The sequence below is a fragment of the Nycticebus coucang genome, chromosome 10, assembly GCF_027406575.1.
Source record: "Nycticebus coucang isolate mNycCou1 chromosome 10, mNycCou1.pri, whole genome shotgun sequence".
Classification (NCBI taxonomy): Eukaryota; Metazoa; Chordata; class Mammalia; order Primates; family Lorisidae; genus Nycticebus; species Nycticebus coucang.
Genome location: NC_069789.1, coordinates 110,991,183 through 111,015,435, shown reverse-complemented (window position 1 = coordinate 111,015,435; position 24,253 = coordinate 110,991,183). Strand labels below are relative to the sequence as shown.

The 24,253-nt window shown below is 54.0% G+C and overlaps 2 protein-coding genes across 13 annotated transcripts; one reads left to right on the top strand and one right to left on the bottom strand.

Annotated features, from left to right (window-relative positions):
• Nucleotides 1–508: 508 nt before the first annotated feature.
• On the top strand, nt 509–19,802 carry CNOT3 (CCR4-NOT transcription complex subunit 3). Of its 12 annotated transcripts, none has more exons than XM_053604451.1 (18): nt 509–783; nt 5,840–5,914; nt 6,030–6,097; nt 6,369–6,443; nt 6,585–6,674; nt 6,928–7,056; nt 7,160–7,255; nt 8,691–8,913; nt 9,003–9,136; nt 9,936–9,992; nt 11,770–12,157; nt 12,251–12,371; nt 13,694–13,892; nt 16,438–16,537; nt 16,638–16,836; nt 17,066–17,198; nt 17,897–18,022; nt 19,375–19,802. In XM_053604451.1, exons 2-18 carry the CDS (start codon nt 5,890–5,892, stop codon nt 19,522–19,524), a joined length of 2,313 nt encoding a protein of 770 aa, XP_053460426.1. In that variant the 5' UTR covers nt 509–783; nt 5,840–5,889; the 3' UTR covers nt 19,525–19,802. The 12 variants fall into 12 exon arrangements, 8 of the variants coding, with proteins under 8 accessions (XP_053460426.1, XP_053460431.1, XP_053460427.1 ...); XR_008382967.1 differs by having other exon boundaries at nt 531–783; nt 8,694–8,913; nt 17,066–17,281; nt 19,426–19,562; XR_008382968.1 differs by having other exon boundaries at nt 531–783; nt 17,115–17,198; nt 19,426–19,562.
• LENG1 (leukocyte receptor cluster member 1) lies at nt 19,760–24,196 on the bottom strand. The gene is made up of 4 exons (XM_053604483.1): nt 23,805–24,196; nt 22,412–22,582; nt 21,408–21,664; nt 19,760–20,056 (listed from the first exon to the last, which is right to left on the bottom strand). Exons 1-4 carry the CDS (start codon nt 23,934–23,936, stop codon nt 19,861–19,863), a joined length of 756 nt encoding a protein of 251 aa, XP_053460458.1. The 5' UTR covers nt 23,937–24,196; the 3' UTR covers nt 19,760–19,860.
• Nucleotides 24,197–24,253: the final 57 nt, after the last annotated feature.

The following is a 24,253-nucleotide window of genomic DNA, read 5'->3' as shown; positions in this document are numbered from 1 at the left end:
GCACCTGTCTATCTCCGATTAGGTACACCGCCTCTAATGCCCACTCTCTTTGCCTTCGTCCGCTGCCTCCGCCCACTTCCAAGACTGACCAATGGCTTCAGGGCAGAATATATCCCCACAACCAATTAAAAATAGCTCTGAACTTGACGGACGACTTCCCGCCCCTGATCGGCCTAGCTCCGCCCTTCGACCAATTGGTTTACGAGAGGGGGGCGGGTGCATCCAATCAGCACGACACGGGCCTCTTGATTGACACAGGAGTCCTCGCGCTGGCGTGTTGTGCCCTGAGGCGGGAGGAGGAGGCGGAGCGAAGAGGAAAGCTTGAGCCAATCCTAGCAAGCTGCGCGAGAGACCAATCGAACGCCGCGCCTTGAAGCTATTGCCCAATCCGCCAGAGGGGGCCGGTTGCGTCGCTCTCAAAAACCAATAGGGAGCCTCCGAAGGTCAAGAGCGACGTGCAGAGGGAGCAATGACAGGCCTATATTCGGGGCTCGGGGCCGGCCCGCGCCAGAGACGAGAAGAGAGGAGGGGAGGCTTCCTCCGTCGCCGCCATCTTGGACCGGGCCCGGTCAGCTTCCGCGGAGCCATCGGCAGACGCCGCGGCCTCCCTTGAGCCCCGACCCCGGTCGTCAGAACAACCCCGGGCCCACTCCCCCTACCCTACTTCCGCTTCGCGCCGCTATCGCGATAGCGCCCGGGCCCGGGGCGCGAGAAAAAGGCGGCGGGCGCTCGCCTCCCCCGCCTGTCGCGATACGCTCCTCAGCGGCGGCGCCAGCTCCTGTGGTGAGAGCGTCAGGCTCGACTGGGCCGGACCCCTTCCCCTCCTCTCCCCCGGCGCCGTCGGCCGCCCTCCCCGCCGCCTCCCGCCTCGGCGACTTTGCTGTCTATCGCGACACGGGCTCCTTTCGCCCGCCCCCGCCTCTGCAGCGCGGGGTGCGGCCCCTCCCCCGCCCTTCCTCTCCCCCTTCTCCTTCTCCACGCCCCTTGGCGCCGCCCTGGGGGGTCCTCCCGCGGCTCGGACCCCCTGCCCCGCCCGCCTCTGTCTCCCCGCGTGGCATCGCGTCGGGCCCCGGCGTCGGGGCTTGAGGGCGCGAACCCCGAATGCCGGGTGCCCACCCCTCCGCACCGGCCCTGGTCCCCGGCTGGAAGGATGGAGGCGCCACTGGTCCCAAGTGCCCGCCCTCCCTGGCCCCAGGTGTCTGCCTCCTCCGTGCCCTGTCTGGCCCCTGCACGACAGTGTCAGGGTGCGAGTTCTCCCGCGGGACGAGGGCCCTGCCGGGGGCGGGAGAGTTGCTCTCCTGGGGCGCCCGGTCCGCATCCTCCTCCCCGTCGGTGCCATCTCTTCCCTGGATGCCAGCCTCCAGCGTTCTCCGTGTCTCCCTGGGGTTTGTTTCGGAGACCGAGTGTAGTGCAAACTCCCCAAGAACGAAAATGCCAGCTCTGCGAGTTGGAGCCTACGCAAAGTTTATGCCTCTGGAGTGTGCGGCGCTTCCCTTTCTCACTCGGGGAACAGTCTTACAGACAGCTTGAGCTCTGCAGCCCTGAGCTCGAGGAGCCTTCCTGGGGGTTCCTCCCGGCCAGGATTCAGGACTGTCCCGGGCACTGCCCATGTCCGGCCTGCGCCCCTCCCTCTGCTGGCCCTTCTGTCGCGGCAACTGCCTCGGGCTTCATGGATGTGCATTGCCCGTCCACGCTCTCTTGTGTCCCTGGGTTCAGGCCTCGCAGCGGCGCTGTGAGTTCTTCTGGGTACCAGTTAAAGCCTTGCTCTCCCGGTGTCACTCATGAGCCTACTGTGGACAGCGCAAGTCCCCCTTTTCTAAGTAGCCTGCCTTTTGGTATAAGGTTGTCTCTCCCGCCGCCCCCCCCCCCCCCATAACTGTCCTGCCCTTTTGGTAAGGGCTTTTTCACACTTTCCTCCATACCTCTCACCACAAAGGCTTTCTGTTCTCTGTCTCTGAGTGAGACTTCTTTGGGGCATCATCCCTCCAGGGGCCAAGAACCCACCCCCTTGGTAAGAACTCTGCTGTGGATGTGTCCTCTCAACATCTCTAACAAAATCTACTGGGTGGAAGCAGTTGTAGAACAGGGGTTCACACCTCCCACCCTCTCCCTGCTGGTGCCTGGTAGGAGGACAAGGCTTCTTGAACCTGGAGTTACTGTACTGGGAGGTATGGGTTGGGCACTCTGGGCTTGTGCTTTGTCTTCAGGGTGAGGAGAATTCCTTGGTGTTGCCTCCCCCAGGAATGAGGTTCCTACCTGACTTATATTGGTATCAGTCCTGCTCCCCAGATTTGAGGTGTCCACGATCTGTGTGTCCCAAGCCATGAGGCTAAGGAACTTCCTTGGATGCAGGTGCCCTTGATTCAAGCTTCTAATCTCCCGTGATTTCTCCCTGTATGGGACAAAGGCAAAGGTCCCTTACCGTGGGGCTGCCTGAGGCCTAGGGGAGACCCTGCTGTAGTCCTCTTCACTGGCACTACAGAATTCTCTGCTGTAACCTTCCAGACTGGAGGTTCCCAGCTCTCCACCCTTGGTACCGGACCTCTATGTGGGGAGAACACCTACCTCCACCCCAGGAACTGCCACGTCCACCTTCTCAAGCTGCTGTGCAACTGAGTTGGCAGCCCTCTGGCCCCCCTGGGGATCACCCTCCAGCACAGCTAGAGCTCATGCTGGGAAGGCAGGAGCTCACCTAGATCAAAGATGTCTCTTCACATTCAGACCTCTGTGGGTGTGTGACGGCATGTGTTACCTCCCCGGGACTTGTGCCTTCTGTCCCTTCTGCTCTCCTCAGTCTTTTTGCTACCATCTCCCTTAAGGTGAGGTTTGGGGGGGTGGGGCTCACTTTAGGTTTGTTGGCTCCTGTGGGTCTGGTGTCCTGCTCACCTCCTCATGCCCCTTACCTGCCCTCCTTGTGTGGATGTGCTCTCCTTTCAGATGGAGCATCCTCTTGGATAAGGCTCCTCTGGGGCCAGAGTCCCCAATTCCTCAGCACTGCTTGAGCTCTCTTGGTGTCAGAGCAAGTCCCCCTGAGCCTCAGATGGGGTCCTGCTGTAATTACATCCTCTTGGAGGCTCTTGGAGGACACCCTTCTTCCTCAGAGCAGATGGGCTCTGTGGTGGCATCTTTGCTTCAAGACTCTATGCTCTAATGTCCTTTCTGGTCCTGTGCTGGGGTACAGGAACCTTCTTTGGGGAGACAATTGTCTCCAGTGTGGCTAAGATTCCAGCCTCTCTAGAGGCCGAGTACCTGGCTGCAGTATTTGTCCATTCTCTGCAGAGGAGCCCTCTCCAGATGAGGTATTAATACTATCCTTTCTGGGTCTCTGCTGTTACCCACTTGATGATGTTGTCCTGTCTGAAACATCAGTTCTAGGCCAAGGCTTTCATTCCCCTGGCACCTTGCTTCCAACTCCTTCAAGATTTCCTTCTCTCGTCCTGGGCATGGTGACTCACACCTGTAATCCTTGCACTCTGGGAGACCAAGATGGGCAGTTTGCTTGAGCTCAGTTTGAGACCAACCCAAGCAAGAGCAAGACCTTGTCTCTAAAATATAGCCGGGCATTGTAGCAGGCACCTGTAGTCCCAGCTACTCGGGAGGCTGAGACAGGAGGATCACTTGAGCCCAGAAGTTTGAGGTTGCTGTGAGCTCTGATGCCACAGCCCTCTACCAACGGCGACAACGTGAGACTCTGTCTCAAAAAAAAAGATTTCCTTCTCTTGCTGGCACAGTGCAGTCTACTCTGTGTGGGGATATTACTGCCTCCCCTGTGCCAGGGTCCTAACTCTTTCAGTGTGGGGATTTGGGGAGAGAATCATCTCCCTCAGGTGTTGAGTGCTTTGTTTCAGAGTGTAAGCCATGAGACATTACCTCCCTCTGGGCTGGGGCACCTGCCCATGATCCTTTGTTGGGCTATCCAGGTAGAGAAAGGGAGCATAAACTCTTATTTAACATTACTGTTCCCCCACGTTGAGGGGAACTGAGGTATAGCTTTGGAAAGGATCTCTGCACCATTGTTACTGTCTAGGCACTGTACAAGCTTCCTGATAAAAGTTACCTGCCCCACCTCAATTTGGGTCCCCTACATGGTACCATCTCCGGAGTCTTGTCTGGTTGCTTTGTCTTCTTGGAGATTTCCCACATATTGCATGTAGGCTGACCCTGGTCCTGCTGTTTCTTTTGGTTGGGCCTTTTACCAAGGAGATTTAAGCTCAACGAGGTCTAAGCCAGCACTTCTGCCCACTACCGCTCAGAATGGGTCCCCTTAGGGTGGGGAAAACTCCCCAGTTTTAAGTTACCAGCCCTGTCCTTTTCTGGCTTCTTGTTCTACAGCTTACTGATACGCTCTCCTGTACGGTAGCTGCCACTGCATGTTGTGATTAGTAACTATGCGCCTCAGTTTTATTTGTCACATTTCAAGTATTCAAAAATTCAGTGCCTCAGTTTTATTTGTTACATTTCAAGTATTCAATGGCCAACAGGTAGTACAAGTGTAGAACATTCCTGGCATGGCAAATTCTGTTGGGTAGGGCTGTTCCTCAGAGGTCCCCTTTTTTGTGCGGAAGGACCCTTTTAGTGTGACTTCCTCTGGGTTAGAGCTTGTAGTCCTCTTTGTGGGGCTGTTCTAGGGCAAATCTTAGGGAGCCATGATTTTCAATATAGGCCCCTATCTCCTGGGGGATCTCTGCTGGTGGCTTGGAAGTTCTTTTAGTGTAATCCTTCTTCCCCAGGGTTTCCAGTCTTGATGTCAGGCCCTCAGGTGTGGCTTCCTCCTAGACTAAAGCTCTTGGTAACTGCCCTTTGACTGTAGTCCCCTCTGGGTTGATGTAACTTCCTTTAGGGTAAAGATGCCCCTATCTTTTAAGTTTTGGGTGTCTGCTCTGATGGGGTGTATGTTTTGGGCATCTGCTCTGATGGGGTGTATGTTTCCCTGATGGGGTGTATGTTTCCCTGAGTGTAAGTTACCAATCCATTTGACATAGGATTCCTTTATGTTTGTATATCAGCTGCCTCACAGCTAAGGTATTTTTTCACTCTCTTAACTTAGTAAGATTTCTAACTTCTCCTAGCTCTCTCTTGGGTACTGCCTTCTGCCCCCAAATCTGTAACTCTTCTTGGTATCAGCCTTTTTGGGTTGAAAATGTTATCTCTTTTTGGTTTAAAGATTCTGCTCTGGAATAAATTTCTTGGTGGTTAGTCTAAGGCCCTCTTCTCCTTGGCAGGTGTGAGTAGGTTCAGCATTTCATAGTTTATGTGAGTAGGTTCCACTCTTTATGGTTTTAGGTATCTCTCCTTGTTCCCCACCCCCACTGTCCCTTCTCTCCTCTCAGTTCATACACTTGTACACATATTAGGCCCTGCTTTGGGAGGTGCCAGTTCTTTCTTTCCTGACTCTCGAAGGGGTGACCTCTCCTAGTTAACTCTGTGCCCAGCCCTTCTATGTGGAGTGTGATCTCCAAGGCCAGTCAATTGTCCCAGCAGTTGTATGCTGCATGACTTCTTCCTGCTCTGAAAAATCCTCTTGGGTGTCATCTGAGGAGAAGGTGCCTTATGTTTTAGGAATTTTCCACTTCCTGTATTAGAGGCATACACAAAAAATATATACCTTTCCTTGTTTCAAAAGACTTTCAGAGTCGTCCCTCCCCCAACCCCCAGTAGCTAGGCCCTATACAGGGCAGCCAAGGGAACGTAGGGGAATTGAGCCTGGTCTCTGTCATTAGATAGTAAACACTTCCTCCTTTTACTGTCCCACATACTTTGCTGTTCCTGACCACATCCGTGTCTCTGGTTGGACCAGCTGGGGAACAGGTGTTAATTCCTTTCCATTCTCTCCTAGCAGTGTCCGTCTTCAAGAGAGTATGAAGAGAGTGCATCTGTAGGGCAGGGAAGATGGCGGATAAGCGCAAACTCCAAGGTACTAAAACCAACTGCCCACTACACATGTGGCCACATGCTTTATCTTCTGGGAACTCCTATGTGGTACTTGATGCCTTGGCGGGATTCTAACAACCTTTCTCCTCCCTGGCCAGGTGAGATTGATCGCTGCCTCAAGAAGGTGTCTGAGGGTGTGGAGCAGTTTGAAGATATTTGGCAGAAGGTACAGGAGCTGGGGCTCTGAAAATCTGGGTCTCTGGGGAGGAGAGCACAGAAAAGATTCAGGATCTCTGAGTACTGACCAGAGAGAGGGACTGCATGTCCACATACTAAGGACCTAAGAGAAGCATCTCAGAGATGGACGGGGGGCAGGGGAGGGGTCCCAGAGTCCTTGTCCCAAGGAAGAGAGAATTGGATCTGCACTACTTTTCCAGTCAGTAGTGGATTGGGCTGGCCACTCACACACTGACTCGTGAATTCTCTCCATCCCTCAGCTCCACAATGCAGCCAATGCGAACCAGAAAGAAAAGTATGAGGCTGACCTAAAGAAGGAGATTAAGAAGCTACAAGTGAGGGGCTGGGGGTCTGAACTCCTGTGTCCTGAAGGTGGAGGGAACTGGGAGAGTGGACTGTTTGGGTCCCAGGGAGAAAGAGCTGGGACCTCAGTTCCTGGGTTCCGAGATCATCTTTCTTGTTTTCCCCATTTGTAGCGGCTGAGGGACCAGATCAAGACATGGGTAGCATCCAACGAGATCAAGGATAAGCGGCAACTTATTGACAACCGCAAGCTTATTGAGACGGTAGGGGCCTAGAGCTGGTGTCTGGGTCCTTGAGAGGCAGGGAAGTGGCCAGATTCCTGGGACCTCAAGGGGCAAAGGTGGAACTACCACCGTAGGTCTCCCAGAGGAGTAAGGTCTGTGCACCTAATGGGAGGGGGAGGCAGTAGACGCAGAATTGAGAAGGTGGGGGGAGGCTCAGGTTGAGTGCCTGTTGGCCCTTAGTCAGCTCCTCTCCCACCTTCGAGAGCCCCCCTGCCAACTGCACTCTCTACAGCAAATGGAACGTTTCAAAGTTGTGGAACGAGAGACCAAGACCAAAGCTTATAGTAAGGAGGGCCTAGGCCTGGCCCAGAAGGTTGACCCTGCCCAGAAGGAAAAGGAAGAGGTTGGCCAGTGGCTCACGGTGAGTTGGGGTAGAGAGAGGAGGTAAACTCGGGGGGCCCTGAGCCCTGGGCACACACAGGAACTCTGTCTGACAGCCTTCCTTGGGCTCTCTCACTCCCCAGAATACTATCGACACCCTAAACATGCAGGTGGACCAGTTTGAGAGTGAAGTGGAGTCACTGTCGGTGCAGACACGCAAGAAGAAGGGCGACAAGGATGTGAGTGTGGGGAGATCCGAAGCCCACAGGATGGGGGTGGGGGCAGACTGGTGAGTTCGAGACCCTGTCATTTGGGTTTGGGAGAGTCAGGGTCTGGATTCCTAACGTAGTCAGGGCCAGCAGCTGGGGTTAGCGATTCGCATGACAGGGTTGAGAGAGCTTCGCCACTGGCTTGGGTGGCACAGGGAGGTAAGACAGAATCTTGCCCTGGGCATCTGTGGAGACAGCCCTTCGGGAAGAGGAGCAGTTTGGGGAAGATGAACTCAGCTTCAGCTTGGTGAGAGACTTGAAGGACACCCAGGGCAGGAGGCCTCATAGCACCCAGAGGGCCCAGGTTCTAGGCCAGGAAGAGCCAGTGGGTACGGACAAGGCAGGACACTGAGGGCTGGTCAGTTTGGCCTGAAGGAAAAGAGTGCTCTGGCACAAAGCTAGATGCTGAGGTCCCAATTCCAAAAATCCAGGATGATGGGGTATGACTTCACAGGTATACAAAGTATATCTACTTGTTGGCACAGGAAATGGGAAAAGAGAGCCAGGTCCTCAGGGAAGCTGGGGGTGGGGTAAGGCCAGAAAGTGAGAGGTGTGCAGGGCTAGGCCTCAACCTCTGATGGGTCCCCAAATAGAGTGGGTTTTAGGAATTGAGGCCTCAGGAGGGCAGGAGCCAGGCTTAAGAATCTAGGCTCCCACAGTGTTGGGGCTGGGAGCTAGTGATGACAGAGCTTATTAAGATTCTAAAAGCAGGGGCGGCGCCTGTGGCTCAGTGAGTAGGGCGCCGGCCCCATATGCCGAGGGTGGCGGGTTCAAACCCGGCCCTGGCCAAAACTGCAACAACAAAAAAATAGCCGGGCGTTGTGGCGGGCGCCTGTAGTCCCAGCTACTCGGGAGGCTGAGGCAAGAGAATCGCGTAAGCCCAGGAGTTGGAGGTTGCTGTGAGCTGTGTGAGGCCACGGCACTCTACCGAGGGCCATAAAGTGAGACTCTGTCTCTACAAAAAAAAAAAAAAGATTCTAAAAGCAAGCTCCCCACAAACGGGAGTTGTTGTTATTACTGTTGGAGCAAGACGTGGATAGGTATGGGGGGGTCTGTACCCCAGAAGGCAATAAGAGCTGGTGGGTGGGCACAGTTGAGAGATTTGAGCTGCTGGTGAGGTACTATCAGGAGCCAAGTTGTGAGGGTCTTTAGGAACTTCTGGATCTTTCAGAGATTTTCATATATTCCTGTAGCCAGAAAGGTATGTTGAAAGAGCAGTGGGATCCCTAAGATGTCCCCACTGGGGTCAGAAGGTAGGCAGACCTCACACTGCCCTACCTTGGAAGGGGCTGGAGAGGAGCCTCTGGGTCTCTACAGGGGTCAGGGACTAAGGATGGGTTCTGTGGGGACAGGAGGGGACAGGCAGGTGCTCAACAGCCCCTGAGCCTGGCCCTGGGCTCGCCAGCAGAAGCAGGACCGGATCGAGGGCTTGAAGCGGCACATAGAGAAGCACCGCTACCATGTGCGGATGTTGGAGACCATCCTGCGCATGCTGGACAATGACTCCATCCTTGTTGACGCCATCCGCAAGATCAAGGATGACGTTGAGTACTACGTTGACTCCTCCCAGGACCCTGACTTTGAGGAGAATGAGTTTCTCTATGACGACCTGGACCTCGAGGACATTCGTGAGGCCCCAGGGCTGACTGGTGCAGTGGGTCAGGGCCAGGAGAGGGCCTTCCAGCCAGCTAAACACACCCCTCCCCTTCCCCCACAGCACAGGCGCTGGTCGCCACCTCCCCCCCCAGCCATAGCCACATGGAGGATGAGATCTTCAACCAGTCCAGCAGCACGCCCACCTCGACCACCTCCAGCTCTCCCATCCCGCCTAGCCCGGCCAACTGTACTACGGTGAGGCCCACACAGCACAAATAACTTGTTTCTGAGAGCAGGAGTTGAGGAGATGAACCTGGGTCTCTCAGAAGTGGCTGTGGGAGTGTAATTGAGGAAGCAGGTATCCAAGTATCCATGGTCCAGGCTGTTGGGTGGCTAAGACCCTACATCTGGGTTCTTAAGGGTTATACAGAGCTGATAGGGTAGACCCCAAATCCTTGGCTGTTTTAGGTGTGGGAGGGGCCGGTACATGGGGTGTCTGAGGAGGCAGGGAGTCCCAAGGCTGGAATCCCTGAGGAGAACAGGTTCCTGGATCTCTAAGAGACTAAAGGGTGAATGCTGGCTTCCAGAAGACAAGGTCATGTGTTGGCTTGGCACCTGTGGCTCAAGTGGCTAAGGCGCCAGCCACATACACCTGAGCTGGTGGGTTCAAATCCAGCCCAGGCCCACCAAACAACAGTGATGGCTGCAACCAAAAAATAGCCGGGCGTTGTGGCAGGCGCCTATTGTCCCAGCTACTTAGGAGGCAGAGGCAGGAGAATCGTTTGAGCCCAAGAGTTGGAGGTTGCTGTGAGCTGTGATGCCAGAGCACTCTACCCAGGGCAACAGCTCGAGGCTCTATCTCAAAAAAAAAGAAAAGAAAAAGACAAGGTCATGTGGAGTCCAGTGTTTCTCCAAGGAGATTAAGGGTAGGCATTTGAACAGCTCTGGGGCTCCAAGGTCAGTCTGTAGGACCCAGGTCCCTTAAAATGTTCAGAGATTTGTTTCTCTGTAGTCACACAGTTTTCTGACTCTGCTCCCCTCGTCCCCCCCCCAGGAAAACTCTGAAGATGATAAGAAGAGGGGACGTTCAACAGACAGTGAAGTCAGCCAGGTGGGTCTGAGCCTGAAGTTGATGGGCATGCCACTTGCTTAATCCTTGGTTCCCGAAGGCTTAATGAGGCCTGAGAGCCAGCCACAATGCTGGGCTCGGTTACACAAATGGGTCAAATCAGTGCTTCCCTGAAGACAGGTGGGCAGGACTAGCACATAGGTGGCTGATGTTATGGTCAAGGGGCTGGCACAGGGCACACATCTGACCTGGCAGTCAGGAAATGCTGCTTTAGGATGGCATGTGGCCTGAGCTGCAGAGGAAGGCTGAAGTCTTCCTAGTGGGATGGGTAGCATGGGTAAGTAGTGACAGAAAGCTTGGGAATGTTGGGTGGTGCCTGTGGCTCCTCAGTGAGTAGGGCGCCGGCCCGAAATACCGAGAGTGGTGGGTTCAAACCTGGCCCTGGCCAAACTGCAACAAAAAAATAGCGGGGCATTGTGGCGGGCACCTGTAGTCCCAGCTACTCAGGAGGCTGAGATGAGAATCACCTAAGCCCAAGAGCTGGAGGTTGCTGTGAGCTGTGACGCCACGGCACTCTACCGAGGGCAACAAAATGAGACTCTTGTCTCTTAAAAAAAAAAAAAAAAAGTTTGGGAGTATTGAGAGATGAAGAAGCCAAACAGATCTGTGGGACCTAGGAGTCTGTGAGCACAGACCCTGAGGTTGTTGGGCTTGAGGGGCTTAGGAGTTATGGACCAGCTTTGAAGGGAATACTTGTGCCTTTGCTGTGCTAGAGTGTACATGGCAAGTTTCTGAGAGTGGAGGGTGGTATGTAGCATGTCTCAGAATTTGTCACCTATGGCCTCGTTGACCTTATCAGCCTCTCCCAGGGTGGAAGCAACTGTAGGAGACACCACTGCCAGGGAGCAATATTAGGCAAGGGTAGAACTGGCAGGGACGAGACCTTGAGTGGGCATTGTTGGGGCTGGTGTGGGGACCCAGGAGCAGCAAGGTGTGGCAGGGGCAGGCAGTGGTGAGGAGAGAGGCTGAGGTAGGCACTCTCAGGGCTGGGTCTGGCTCAGCCACCTTCCTAGGCCCCTGCTGGCAAGCACTGATCCCAGTAGATAAGGGAGAGGGCAGCCCTGGTTTGGTGCTTCACCTTTAGTGAAGGTCCCCATGGGAACATCCAGGGGGCATTAGGTGCAGCAGCCTGAGTTATCCGTCAGCAGCTGGGCTCTAGCAGGGATGCTATGGAATGTGTTCCCCTGGCCCTCCCAGTTCCATCTCTACCTAATACTGCTCCCTGGCAGCAGTGTCTAAGCAGTTGTTTCTACCCTGGGAGAGGCTGATAGGGTCAGCAGGGCCCTGGGCGACAAATTCTGAAACATGCTGTATACCACCTTCCACTCTCACCAGGTGGCTTCTGTGACCCATTAAGGGACATTCACAATTACTATCCAATTTCTAGCTGTTTTTCCTTCTACTCTCAGAAGTTAGGTTCCCCCAGCTAATTATTAAGGGCTCTTTGGTGTTTGGCACTGATCCCCTATTGTCCAACACATGGTTCTTCTCTGAGTGGCACTCACATTGTGTGTCAGATCCCTGTGGGCCATCTGTGGGCAGGTGTCCTGGCAGGACTTGGGAAGCCAGGCAGAAGTGTTTTAAGCATGCAGGTGATTAAAGACATGAGAGTGAGTCAAGTGACTGGGTCCCCAGGAGGATAAGAGCAAATGGAGACAGAATAGAGAGGAGGCTGGTAGGATGACAGTGGAACCTGAGCCTGGAGGTGGGAGACAGCCAGCCCCTTGGGTGCTGACCTTTTGCTGTCTCCCATCCACAGTCTCCAGCCAAAAATGGCTCCAAGCCTGTCCACAGCAACCAGCACTCTCAGTCACCAGCTGTGCCGCCCACCTACTCCTCCGGCCCCCCGCCTGCTGCCTCTGCCTTGAGCACCACCCCTGGCAACAATGGGGCTCCTGCCCCAACAGCACCCCCAAGTGCCCTAGGCCCCAAGGCCAGTCCAGCTCCCAGCCACAACTCGGGCACCCCCGCCCCTTATGCCCAGGCTGTGGCACCTCCAGCTTCCAGTGGGCCCAGCGCCGCCCAGCCCCGGCCCCCTAGTGTCCAGCCTAGCGGGGGAGGCGGTGGAGGTGGCGGAGGCGGCGGAGGGAGCAGCAACAGTAACAGCAGTGCCAGTGGAGGTGCTGGCAAGCAAAATGGCGCCACCAGTAAGTGGAGAGCTGGCAGGGTAGGCTGTAGGGCTGTGGGTCGGGCTAGGTGGCAGCCGGCAGCCTCTTTCCATTCGTTCTTTGTTCCCTTAGGTTACAGCTCCGTTGTGGCAGACAGCCCGGCAGAGGTGGCTTTGAACAGCAGTGGGGGCAACAACTCCAACAGCCAGGCTCTGGGCTCCTCTGGCCCCCACAACCCACCTCCCAGCACCTCGTGAGTGTCTGGGCCTTTGGTAGGATTGGGGGCAGCAGACTTGGCACAGAGAGGCACTGGTACCTCCATGTCACCCTATGGCAGCGGTTTTCAGGACCCACAGGAACTACATTAAAGGGTTGCAGCATTATAAAGGTTGAGAAGTACTGCCCTATGCCATGGGACCTGGGCCCTGGGCCCTGCCCTTAGTGGTTGGAATGCCCAGTGAGCTGTCTTCTTGATTGGTTAGGGGTTACGTCCCCACTTTTCCAGTTGGGACATGGCATATGTCACTTTCCCTACTTTGCCCTTTAGAATGTTCTAAAGCAGAGGTTCTCAAACCCCGCGGGCCACATGCGGTGGTGTGATTATATTTGTTCCCGTTTTGTTTTTCTACTTCAAAATAAGATATGTGCAGTGTGCCTAGGAATTTGTTCATAGTTTTTTTTGTTTGTTTGTTTGTTTTTTTTGGCTGTAGTCCGGCCCTCCAATGGTCTCGAGGGACAGTGAATTGGCCCCCTGTTTAAAAAGTTTGAGGACCCCTGTTCTAAAGTATATCCTCATCTAATTGGGTTTTTTCTTGAGAGCTCTACCAGCCAATTCTCCACGTTTCTGTTACGTGCCTGAGGCCACCTGAGTCCTGCTGGGGGAGGGGTCAGTGGTTCTACTTTTCAAAGTGAATTCTGAAATCCTTCCTCTCTCCAGTGGCTCTTCCAAGTCTTGGGTCAGACCATTCCACTGGATCTACCCGTTTCCTGGAAGAATGGCCCCAGAAAGCTTAATCTTCTATGTAGGATTAGGAAGAGGCCTGCTCCTCCAGTCCCCAGCCCAGTTCCACCTGCCCAGTGCACTCTGTTTTGTGATTGAGACATTCACTTCCTACCAGAAGGTTATACCCCCTCTTTATCCATTTTTAGCCTTGTGCCCTACTGTTGGACCACTCTTAAGAATCTTGTTTCTAAATAGCCGGGTGCTATGGCGGGCACCTGTAGTCCCAGTTACTCGGGAGGCTGTGGCAAGAGAATCGCTTAAGCCCAGGAGCTGGAGGTTGCTGTGAGCTGTGTGATGCCACGGCACTCTACCAAGGGCCATAAAGTGAGACTCTGTCTCTTAAAAAAAAAAAAAAAAAAAAGGAATCTTGTTTCTACTTAATACAGCTTTGCTTTACTGATAGGAGCCTAAGATTGGGTCCTACCTTTGCCCAAAAGAACTGCTTCTCTCCCATCTCTCTGCCCTCAGCCTGCCCCTCTCAGGTCCCATCTTCTAGTGATTCTACCCCCTTCACTCATCCCATTTGCAGGGACCTTCCTCTGAGCCCTCTCCCCTCCCCCCTCTCTCCCCAGGAAGGAACCCAGCTCGGCAGCCCCAACAGGGGCAGGGGGTGTGGCCCCAGGCTCAGGGAACAACTCAGGGGGACCCAGCCTCCTGGTGCCACTGCCTGTGAATCCCCCTAGCTCCCCGACACCCAGCTTCAGTGAGTCCAAGGCAGCTGGTGCCCTGCTCAACGGACCTCCACAGTTCAGCACAGCCCCGGAGATCAAGGTGGGCTCTCATACGTCCCCAGTGGGCCCTAAGCCTCTGTCCTGGCTCTGCTGTCTTTGCTGCAGATGTTTCTGTCTCCTTTCTTCTCAGTCTCTGGCCACTCCCACCCCTCACCCTCTCTGTCTTCTTCTGGCACTTGCTGTTTCTCTAGGTCTTTCTGTACTACCTGAGCCCTCACCTTGGTCTCTGAGGGCTCTCATACCTTCTGTTTCTTGGGGGTTCTACCCTTTTCTCTTTGTTATCATTGTCCTCTCTGGGCTTCTGTCTCCTCCTCTCCACCAGGCCTTGGGTCTCTAACCCCATCTCTCCTCACAAGGCACCGTGCTGCTTCCTGCTTCATGTGGGCACTCACTACCCTCAGTTTCCTGAGAAAACATTTCATAAGTCGTGAGAACACTTGTTGAAGTCTGCTATGGGCCGGGCTTTATGCTGGTTGAATGCAGCCTGGTTCCTACTTTGAAGAAGCTTCCCGCCTGGAGGAGGGAGCAGTTTCTGATAGGGCAGCAGTGGAGGAGGCAGCTGTGGGTCCACAGAGAGGCATCTGGCCTGTCTTTGGAGATAGATCTGAGAAGGCTCTTAGAGGGCCAGGCCTGGGGTGGAGTGCTGGCAGCTGCCAGAGGTGCTCTGGGAAGGACACTGGTCTGCTTGGGTAAGCAGGCAGCTGGGCAGCACTCAGCAGAGGGAGGAGAGAGGTGTCCACTCTGCAGGATGTTGGCTGTAGGGCTGTGACAGCGGGTATGGCAGGACAGAGCAGTGGGGTTCTGCTCACCAAAGGTCTGAAACAGCAGAGGAGCCTGGGGTTTAGCTGGCAGGTTCTATGGGGCTGCAGTGTGAGAGTGCCCCACTGTCCAGGTCCTGGCCTTATCCTTTCTGTGCCTTCTTTCCTTCATCTGGAAAATGGAAATAATTGGGGTTTTTTTGTTTTGTTTGTTTTTGAGACAGAGTCTCATATTGTGGCTCTCAGTAGACTGCTGTGGCATCATAGCTCACAGCAACTTAAACCTCTTGGGCTCAAATGATTCTCTTCCCTTAGCCTCCGAATGGGTGGGACTATAGGCACCTGCCACAATGCCTGCCTATTTTTTTATTTTTTTAGAGATGGGGTCTCGCTCTTGCTCAGGCTGGTCTCAATTCCTAACCTCAAGCAATCTACCCACTTCAGCCTCTCAGAGTGCTGGGATTACAGGCATGAGCCACTGTGCCTGGTTCTGGAAAATGGAAATAATTGTGATTATACCTACCATGTCATGTTCACTGGAAATCTAAATAATGTTCATAAAGCTCTTGGAACAGATTCTGGCCCAGAGGAAGCTTTCAAATTTCAGTAGTATGAAATTTGTGGTATATGCATTTTTCCAGAAAGCAGAAACAGCAGCTTTGAGATTCTCAAGGAGCGTGCAGCTTTTGTCTTCTTCTTTTTTTTTTTTTGAGACAGAGTCTCAAGCTGTTGGCCTGGATAGAGTCCTGTGGCATAATAGCTCACAGCAACCTCCAACTTGTGCTCAAGTGATCCTCTTGCTTCAGTTTTTCCAGGTCTCGCTTCTGCTCAGGCTAGTCTCAAACACACAAGCTCAAGCAATCCATCTTCTTTGCCCTCCAAAGCTCCAACCCAGCCCTTCCCCTCCTCACCCCACCCCAAGAGATGGGGTCTTGCTACACTAAGCTACCCAGGCTGGACATCAACTCTCACCTTTATGAATAAAATGAATCACTGTGGTAGTGGTGGGAAGCCTTGGCAAGATTTTGAGTGGAAGCATCTGTCAAGATTGATTTTGAGTGGAGAAGGGCCTTGGCAAGGCCATGCAGGGCTGGTGAGGACAGAATAGAGAGGTGGTGTGAAGGTCTGGGCAGAAGAGAACAAGCCTGGGCTATGTGGAGCATGGTCAGGTGACAGGAGGGATCTGTTGGGGGAGATTTGGAAGCAGGGACAGATGAACTTTGGCGACAAGGGTTGTTGAGAGTAGGGTACAGGGCCAGGGTTAGGGACAGCTGCCTCAAGCTAGGGTGGATGGAGGAGCCAGCCCTGACCATGTAACCGAGGATTAGGCTGTGGCAGTAGGGCTGGGACCCACCTGCTTCTCTTACAAGAGGACTAAACTGAAGAGGGGCAGCTCCCAGTCTCCACACCAATCAGAGGCAGAGAGCTGATCATGAGCCCCGCCTTCTTCAGATGCTACATGGTAGTGGTGGAGAGGCTGAGGAGGTGCTCTTCCAGTGTACAGTGTCCTTAAGTAGTGGCACCCTATGCATGTCCTGCAGGTCAGTTTGTCCTCTGTACTGTGTCATGAACACTTCCCATATCACTGCACAGTATCTCTGGGAGAGCCCCATGTGCTGAGCATCCCTCTCTTGACAGATGCTTCTGTTTCTTCTTTGTGGGTCTGATAGTTTTGCGTGTGTGTCTTGAGTAAATCTTGAGGTTACTGATCCTCCACAGCTCTCCCAGCAGAGCGGGCACATTTGGGCCTACGTCAGGCTGTGCTTGTTCACTTCAGCCCTATTCTCTGCCCCAGCTCTCAGGTCAGGCCCTTCATTTCTTCCCCAGGCCCCAGAGCCTCTGAGCTCCCTGAAGTCCATGGCAGAGCGGGCAGCCATCAGCTCTGGCATCGAGGATCCTGTGCCAACGCTGCACCTGACGGAGCGAGGTGAGGATCCTAGGCTGGTGGGGAGGGGTGGGGTGAAGAGGAAGGGCTGGCCCTGTCCCTTCTTTACCACCAAGAGGACTGGACTCTGCCACTCCCCCAGACATCATCCTAAGCAGCACGTCAGCACCTCCAGCCTCGGCCCAGCCGCCTCTGCAGCTGTCGGAGGTGAACATACCGCTGTCGTTGGGCGTGTGTCCCCTGGGCCCTGTACCCCTCACCAAGGAGCAGCTCTACCAGCAGGCCATGGAGGAGGCCGCCTGGCACCACATGCCCCACCCCTCTGACTCCGAGCGGATACGGTGAGGGCTGCAGAAAGGAGGATGTAGGCCAGCATGCCTGAGTCTCAGGGCAGAGGCTGGCTAGAGTCAGGCTCCTGGGTCCTGAAAGACCATAGGTAAAGAGTATTGGCCCCATAAAATACGGGGCCTGTCTAGGGTGCCCCCATGGGAGGCAGGATGGGGGTCTGAGCACCCTCTCAAGGTCAGGGCGGGAGCTGGCAGCTGGTGCTGACCTCCTATTGCCCCACAGGCAGTACCTGCCCCGGAACCCTTGTCCGACGCCTCCCTACCACCACCAGATGCCGCCCCCACACTCGGACACTGTGGAGTTCTACCAGCGCCTGTCAACCGAGACGCTCTTCTTCATCTTCTACTATCTGGAGGTACAGCAGGGCCCCCGGGGCAGCCTCGGGCCCCCCGGCTTCGCCGCCACCGCCGCAGTCCCCCCTCGGGCTGGAGGGGTGAGGTGGGTGTCCCACTGCGGCCACTGGGACCGCACCCTCTCCCTATCCCCAGTCCTGCCCCCCCCACCCCCACCCCAACACTCTGTCCCCATTTCCAGCCCAGAGGTATTAGAACTGCTCAGGTTGAGGGCAAGGCTGGTCCAGGAGGCAGCCCCAGAGCCACTTCCATTATCACTGGCAAGGCCAACAACCCCTTCCCCAGCTTCACTCCCCAGGCTCCTCCAGTCTCAGCTCCCCCTCTGTCCATGGGCACATTCTTAGGCCTCCCTGGAGACCACTGGGGAGCTGCCAACCTTCTGACCCCAGAATCATGAGTGACCTCCACCTTCATACCCCACCTGAGAAGTCGTCTTAGTTGCCTCTTTTCTCAGCTCTCCTCACATTAGTTTCTCTTCTCAAAGCTTCTCTGAAAGCAATTTCTATCTCCTGTCTCATTTTCCTTCTGAACAGCTTTGGTATGTTCTGTCCCCCCAGTCCTGTCTCCAAGTGGACTATCCAGCCCAACTGGTCTGTGGCGGGGGCCCGGGTTCAGCCCTGATGCCCTGCCCTGTCCCCCTCAGTTCCCCACCTGGTTTGGAGGCCCCCTGATGCCCCTCTCCACCCTTCCACTCCCCCAGGGCACTAAGGCACAGTACCTGGCAGCCAAGGCCCTAAAGAAGCAGTCATGGCGATTCCATACGAAGTACATGATGTGGTTCCAGAGGCACGAGGAACCCAAGACCATCACAGATGAGTTCGAGCAGGTGAGGGACCCCTCCCCTCTGGTTGGGTCAGGATAGAGACCCAGAGATTCAGGCAGCCTCTGCCCCTTCACCTCCACCCTCCAGCCAGCTCAGTCCTAGGCTATTCACTGTGTGGAACACGGTCCTCATCTTCTACTTGGCTCCTAGTCCTCCTTTAGCCCAAATGTCCCTTCCTCAGAGAAGCCTTCCTGGCCCCATGCAGTCTGGTGCCCCCACCTTGCGGTGCTCAGCGTATTCACTTGGGTGTGCCATCTTCTCTTGCTGGCTCATCTCCCTGTGGGCTCTACTGCACAGGGACCTTGGTAGCCCTGCACCTCCATATCCCAGCACCTGGCAGGGCAAGGGACCTGGCATATACTCAGTGGGGAAGCTCGATTTTTAAGTGGCCTTCACGTAGTCTAATAATTGACCAGAAACTTCTTACATTCTGGAGCCAACGTACCTGAGTTTGAGCCAAGCTGTAGCTGGGTGACCCTGGCAAGTCACCTGAACCTCTTTGTGTCAGTGTCCTTATCTGTAAAAATGGGGGTAAGAGGACCATATCCAGTTGTCATGAAGATTAAATGAGTTAATGGTGTGTAAGTACGTGATGGTGCCTGCTGAAAAGTAAGCGTCACTGGCTTATGTTTTCTTTTTTCAAATTACTTCCAGTTGGTGTGTTCCACAGTGGCTTTTTCCCACTAAATATTTCCCTGATGCCAGGCCCCCTCATGGGATGAAGCATTACAAAGGCCTTGTTCTCAGAGAACTCAGTCTCTCCCTCACCCCCACCCAGTTCTCCCAGGCTGTCCTTCTTTGAAACAGTTCAGACTTGTTCAGAACCTAGCTCCTCTCCCTGCATGTCCTCAGACATTAACAACAGACAAACTTCTCCTGTCCCAAATCATCCTTCAATTATACGTGTCAGCACCCAGTCTTTCATAAATTTCCACATCACTACTGTCACCAATAAAATGTCCCTATAGACTGCTTGGATTTAGACTCTGAACCTGTTCCATTCTCTAGGAAGAGGGTGACAGTACCCACTACCTCAAGGTTTTGTGAAGACTAAATGCTAGGCCCTGCATACCGTGTTCGGCATGGGCATGACAATATCCTATGCTCAAAAGCTGCAGCCACCAAGCAGTGGGGTGCTGTGCAGATACCTGGGGCCTGCCCTGGCACCTGGCCTTGGGCATAATCTCTGCAGGTCCCTAATTTCATCCTCTCTAAAGTGGGCATGATGGCGTCTGCTACCTGAGAAGAGCGCTGTGAGGATGGAGAGAGACCGTGTGTGTGGAGGGCAGTCAGCCCAGTGCCTGGCACGTCCACAACCTTAAGAACTGTCCCCTTTGTCTGTTGGTTCGGCCCAGATCCCAGGCCACCTCCTCGTCCACTCACTGACCGCCTTCTCCCCCGGCCAGGGCACCTACATCTACTTTGACTACGAGAAGTGGGGCCAGCGGAAGAAGGAAGGCTTCACCTTTGAGTATCGCTACTTGGAGGACCGGGACCTCCAGTGACACCAGCCCCTCCCTCCACCCAACCCCTTCCCCCGCATGCTGATCCCCCTGCCCAGGTGAGGGCCCTGCCCTGGAAGACTGGAGAAGGCTCCAGACCATGGGGCATCCTCCTCTCCCAGGAAGCAGGGAAGGGGCCAGGAGGCTTTCTCTTCCTCTCAGCCCCACCCTGGGGGCCAGGGGGCGAGGGCTGCCCCCTCCTCCCCTCCCCAGTGAGGGACATTTTTTGGTAAACCTATTTTCATTTTGGAAAATATTTATGAATAAATAGTTTTATATGACGGCTGGCAGCAGTGGCCTCTCCTGTACCCCCCTTAGGAGTCAGTGAACAAGGTGGTCCTATCGTCGGGGGCGCCGGGCCAGCTGGGGGTTGAACTGGGAGTTATACCGCCGCCGCCTGTCATCTGTCTCTTCCTCCTCCAGCTGACCCTCATGCACTCGGCCTTGGACCCGGGCCAAGAGGGCTTCTGCTCGAGCCCTCTCAGCTGTTTCCCTCCGAAGACGTTCAGCTCGAAGCTGGTCCAGGGATGGGGTTCTGTGGGGAATGGAATCAGGTCAGAGAGCTGGTGGTTCTTGGGAGGCCTTTCCTCTGTAGGGAGCAACCCCTGGACCCCCCTGCTGCATCTGATTCACCCCCAGCCCAAGCTTGTAAGGCTTGCTGAAAGGAAGCCATCGGGTGCTGGGACACCATGGGCCTTCCATTCTATAGGCTTCTGTCTGTCCTAGTCTTTAAAGTCAGGTGCTCTGAGAGATGAAGAAAGCAGCAGCCTGAGGTTTCTCCTTCTGTAGAAGAAAGGATGCTGGCATCAGCGTACACCCTCTACACTAAGGAGCATAGTCTAGGGATGTAAATCTGCTTTTACTCTCTAACCCTAGTGGTCCTCAAACTCTTTGGTCTTAAAAGTCTCTTAAAACTTGAGGACTCGGGTGGTGTGTCTGGCTCAGTGATCAGGGCACCAGCCCATATACCGAGAGTGGCAGGTTCAAACCTGGCCCCAGCCAAAGTACAACAAAAAAAGAACCAGGCACCTGTCGTCCCAGCTACTCAGGAGGCTAAGGCCAAGAGCTGAAGGTTGCTGTGAGCTGTGATGCCACAGCACTCTACCGAGGGCAATGAAGTAAAAAACAAACAAACTTGAGGACCCCTTGGGCAGTGCCTGTAGCTCAGTGGGTAGGGTGCTGGCCACTTGGCCCCATATACCAAGGTTGGTGGGTTCAAACCCAACCTCAGCCAAACTGCAACAAAAAAATAGCCAGGCGTTGTGGTGGGAGCCTGTAGTTCCAGCTACTCACGAGTCTGAGGCAAGAGAATCACCTAAGCCCAAGAGCTGGTGGTTGCTGTGACCTGTGATGCCCTGGCACTCTACTGAGGGTGACCAAGTGAGACTCTTGTCTCTAAAATAATAAATAAATAAATAAATAAATAAATGGCTGGGTGTTGTAGCAGGTGCCTGTAGTTCCAGCTATTTGGAAGGCTGAGGCAAGAGAATTGCTTTAGCCCAAGAGTTGGTGGTTGCTGTGAGCTTTAACGCCATGGCACTTTACCCAGGGTGACATACTAAAACTCTGCCTCAAAAAAAAAAAAAAAAAAAGGATTGAAGACCCAAAGAGCTTTGGTTCAAATAGGTTATTTCTTTTAACACAACAGCAAATTAGAAAGGAAAACGGAGGAATCCTGGACACAGGCATCTGCCTCTAGCACCTACACTACACACTTGAGGATGAGCATGAAAAAGGCAAACGGTGTTAGGGAAACAGGCTCTTCTCTGCAGACCCTCTTCCCACCATTTGGGCCCTGGCTGAGTTCCTGCTTGTCCCAACCAGAGCTGCTGTAGGGCCCAGACTGGGTGGCAGCCTTGGTCTGCTCTGGGCTGGGTCTTTCTTACTCCTTGGGCCGCTGTTTCTCAGGCCCCTCCTTTTCGTTTCTGTTGTGAATGCCTTCACCATTGTGCCTTCTCTTCCCTAAATGCTTTTGCATCTCCCGCAGAGGGTCCAGGCGACTCTTGACCTTCTCATCTGGGCTTGGGCCAGGTGACAGGCCTCCCCGTCCTGGGGGGAGCTGGTACCAAGGGGGTTGTGTTTGGGCCTCCGCTGCACTCTGGCCCAGGTATGTCAAGATGCCCAGAGCTTTCTCTCGCCTTTCCTGAGGAAGCCAGAAAGTACAGGATACAATCACTTCAGTGTGTCAAGCATGTCTCTCTTCAGAGAGCTCTCAATGTGACAGCAGCAAAACTTGGGTGCTCTGACCTGAGAGCCTCTGGCCCTGGGGAGGGTTGAACCAGTCATTCAACAAACTGGCATCAAAGGCCTGTCATGAACCAACTATGCCAGGGACTGGGGCAATGGCAGACCAGTGCAGGATGAGTCCTGCCCTGGGGAGACAATAGCAGGTGCTGTAACAGCAAGCACAGGAGAGAGAGGATAGGGTGGAGTTACAGGTACTTAAAGAAAAACCTGAAGTAAGCAAGCCAAGCAGGAGTGGTGACATGGATGGTAAGCCAAGCAGGATGGCATGGGGGTGGTAAGTTCAGAGTTTAATGGGAAATGCCAGAGTGCAAGTGAATGGCAGTATCTGATTTACACGCCTTCACACTTCTCAAGTCTCATAGGGTTTGACATTAAGTTGGAGACCCCTCCAGTTGGAAGACCTGAAAGATTTACCTAAGCAGTCTCATAGATGGAAGTCTCCAAATCCATTCCCAAGCCCTGTGGGTGCCCAGATGGCAGTAACCAACACTTGAATGCTGTGTTCAGTGCTGTTCTAAATATTTTTCTATAGCATCCTCTAGATCCCTATACTCCTTAGTCAAACCTGGATGGCTTTAAAGTGCCCCTTTCTCCCCTCCAGCTCTATTCATGATTTCTGATGAAGTGGATAACGCCAGCTTACTTTCTCCTGTCGCTTTTCTTCCTCATATTCTTTATTGCCTCTGGTCACCCCTTTCCCTTCCTCCAGAAGCTCCCGAAATAAGTTCACAGGGCCAGAACTTGGGGCTCCTACTTCAAGCTCAGGCAGTGAGTTCTGATGTCTAGCTTTCTTCCGTAGAAATTCTGTGCGGGCCTAAGAGAAAGAAAATTATGGGCAGGTCATACAAAATCTACAGGTAATTCAAGGAACTGTAAATCTGGTGCTGACCACAGAAAATAGCAGTCCATGATGCCTGGGGCTATAAGAAAGGGAGCGCTGGGCAATGTGGAAGCCAAGTCGCCTCCCCTATCCTGGGATGGGAGTGGGCTCCTGAAGGAACACATGGGTTTTGTAAACTCCCTTTCAAATAGTTAACCATGAGTCATCAAGGATGGCTGGGAGGAGATCCCTGGTCTACACCAGGAGATTCGAGCATCGAGTGACAGAAGACAGCTATAGAGGCCAAGTGACATGGATTCCATGCATGGCTCTAAGTCACTACCTCAAGCCAATTAGCAATTTCTACTGATAAAATGTGAATTTTAGAAGCCTGGACTATCTCTCAGCTGCTGTTGAGGATCAGATTAGTTAAGGGATTTAAAGTTAGAAATTCCCAGTGTTTGTGTGTTTCTGGGGGTCAGGGAAAGGGCTCGCCTGATAATGTGGAACCTGGTTGGTCCCCACTCTCATTTCCTCCCTGTGCCTTCCTCTCGGTGCAATGCAGATGACAGAGCCCCTCTAAGAAAGAAGGGCCCTTATGAGGTATTTCCCTGTGCACGAAGTGAGTATATAGTAGGTGCTCAATAAATAGGCTATGCAGGCAAACTAAAAAGCAATCATGTTCTTGAACCAGCCCAAGGTTTTTATTAATTTATGAACGTTTATTAAGTTCTTTCTCTGTGCCAAACACTGCTCTGGTCATTTGAAATGTATCACTGGGTAAAATCAAGACAAGGGAGGCTCTTAGCCGGGCGTTGTGGCGGGCACGTTTAGTCCCAGCTACTCGAGAGGCTGAGGGAAGAGAATCACCTAACCCAAGCGCTGGAGGTTGCTGTGAGCTGTAGTGAGACTCGGTCTTTAAAAAAAAAAGGTGCCTGTGGGTCAAAGGAGTAGGGCGCCGGCCCCATATGCCGAAGATGGCGGGTTCAAACCCAGCCCCGGCCAAAAACTGCAAGAAAAAGAAAAAGACAAGGGAGGCTCCGTGGAGGTTGTCACAGGTTAGCAGACAAATGTTCCCCCAAATAAGGTTCGCACCTGGCACCTGGACACACGGAGCGCACTGCGCCTGAGCAAGGCTCCACTTCCGGCTTCTACCCACAGCGCCTGCGCGCTTCGTTGCCCTCAGGAGCTCCGCCCGGCCCGCCACTGAACTTACCTCTTGCTCAGCGAGCAGTACTCTCCGCTCACGCTCCTTCTCCTCCTCCCGGGCCCGTGCTTCATCACGGCGTACACGGGCGACATTATCCTTGTTCCGGACATGCCAGCTCTTCTTGGGCAAAATATTCATGGCGTCCTATCGGTTCACTGACTGGCACGCCCGCCTCCTAGCACTTCCGATTGGCCAGAGTATGCTCCCTGGTTGTCTCTGCCTCGGCCACAGATTGGTCCCAGGCCAATTGGCACGCCCCTTGGGTCTGTAGCGACAGGCGATTGGCTCAGATGCTCTCCATCAAAGAAAATCCCGGACGTTCGGCGCAAGGTATAGTCCAGCGACCGCCTCTGGTCTCAATCCTGAGTCAACCACGAGTGGCTCCGCCCCTAATGCTACCAGATTCGGCTGTCAATTGGCTGGCACGCCCGTGAGGTCTTCTCACAAAAGAGCCC

Coding starts and splice junctions, on each gene's coding strand:
- CNOT3 (XM_053604451.1), top strand. CDS start 5,890: ATGGCGGATAAGCGCAAACTCCAAG. Junction 6,444..6,584: donor AGGAGATTAAGAAGCTACAA/GTGAGGGGCTGG, acceptor CCCCATTTGTAG/CGGCTGAGGGACCAGATCAA. Junction 12,158..12,250: donor CAAGCAAAATGGCGCCACCA/GTAAGTGGAGAG, acceptor TTGTTCCCTTAG/GTTACAGCTCCGTTGTGGCA.
- LENG1 (XM_053604483.1), bottom strand. CDS start 23,936: ATGAATATTTTGCCCAAGAAGAGCTGGCATGTCCGGAACAAGGATAAT. Junction 22,583..23,804: donor TACTGCTCGCTGAGCAAGAG/GTAAGTTCAGTG, acceptor TCTTTCTCTTAG/GCCCGCACAGAATTTCTACG. Junction 21,665..22,411: donor AAGAAAAGCGACAGGAGAAA/GTAAGCTGGCGT, acceptor TGGCTTCCTCAG/GAAAGGCGAGAGAAAGCTCT.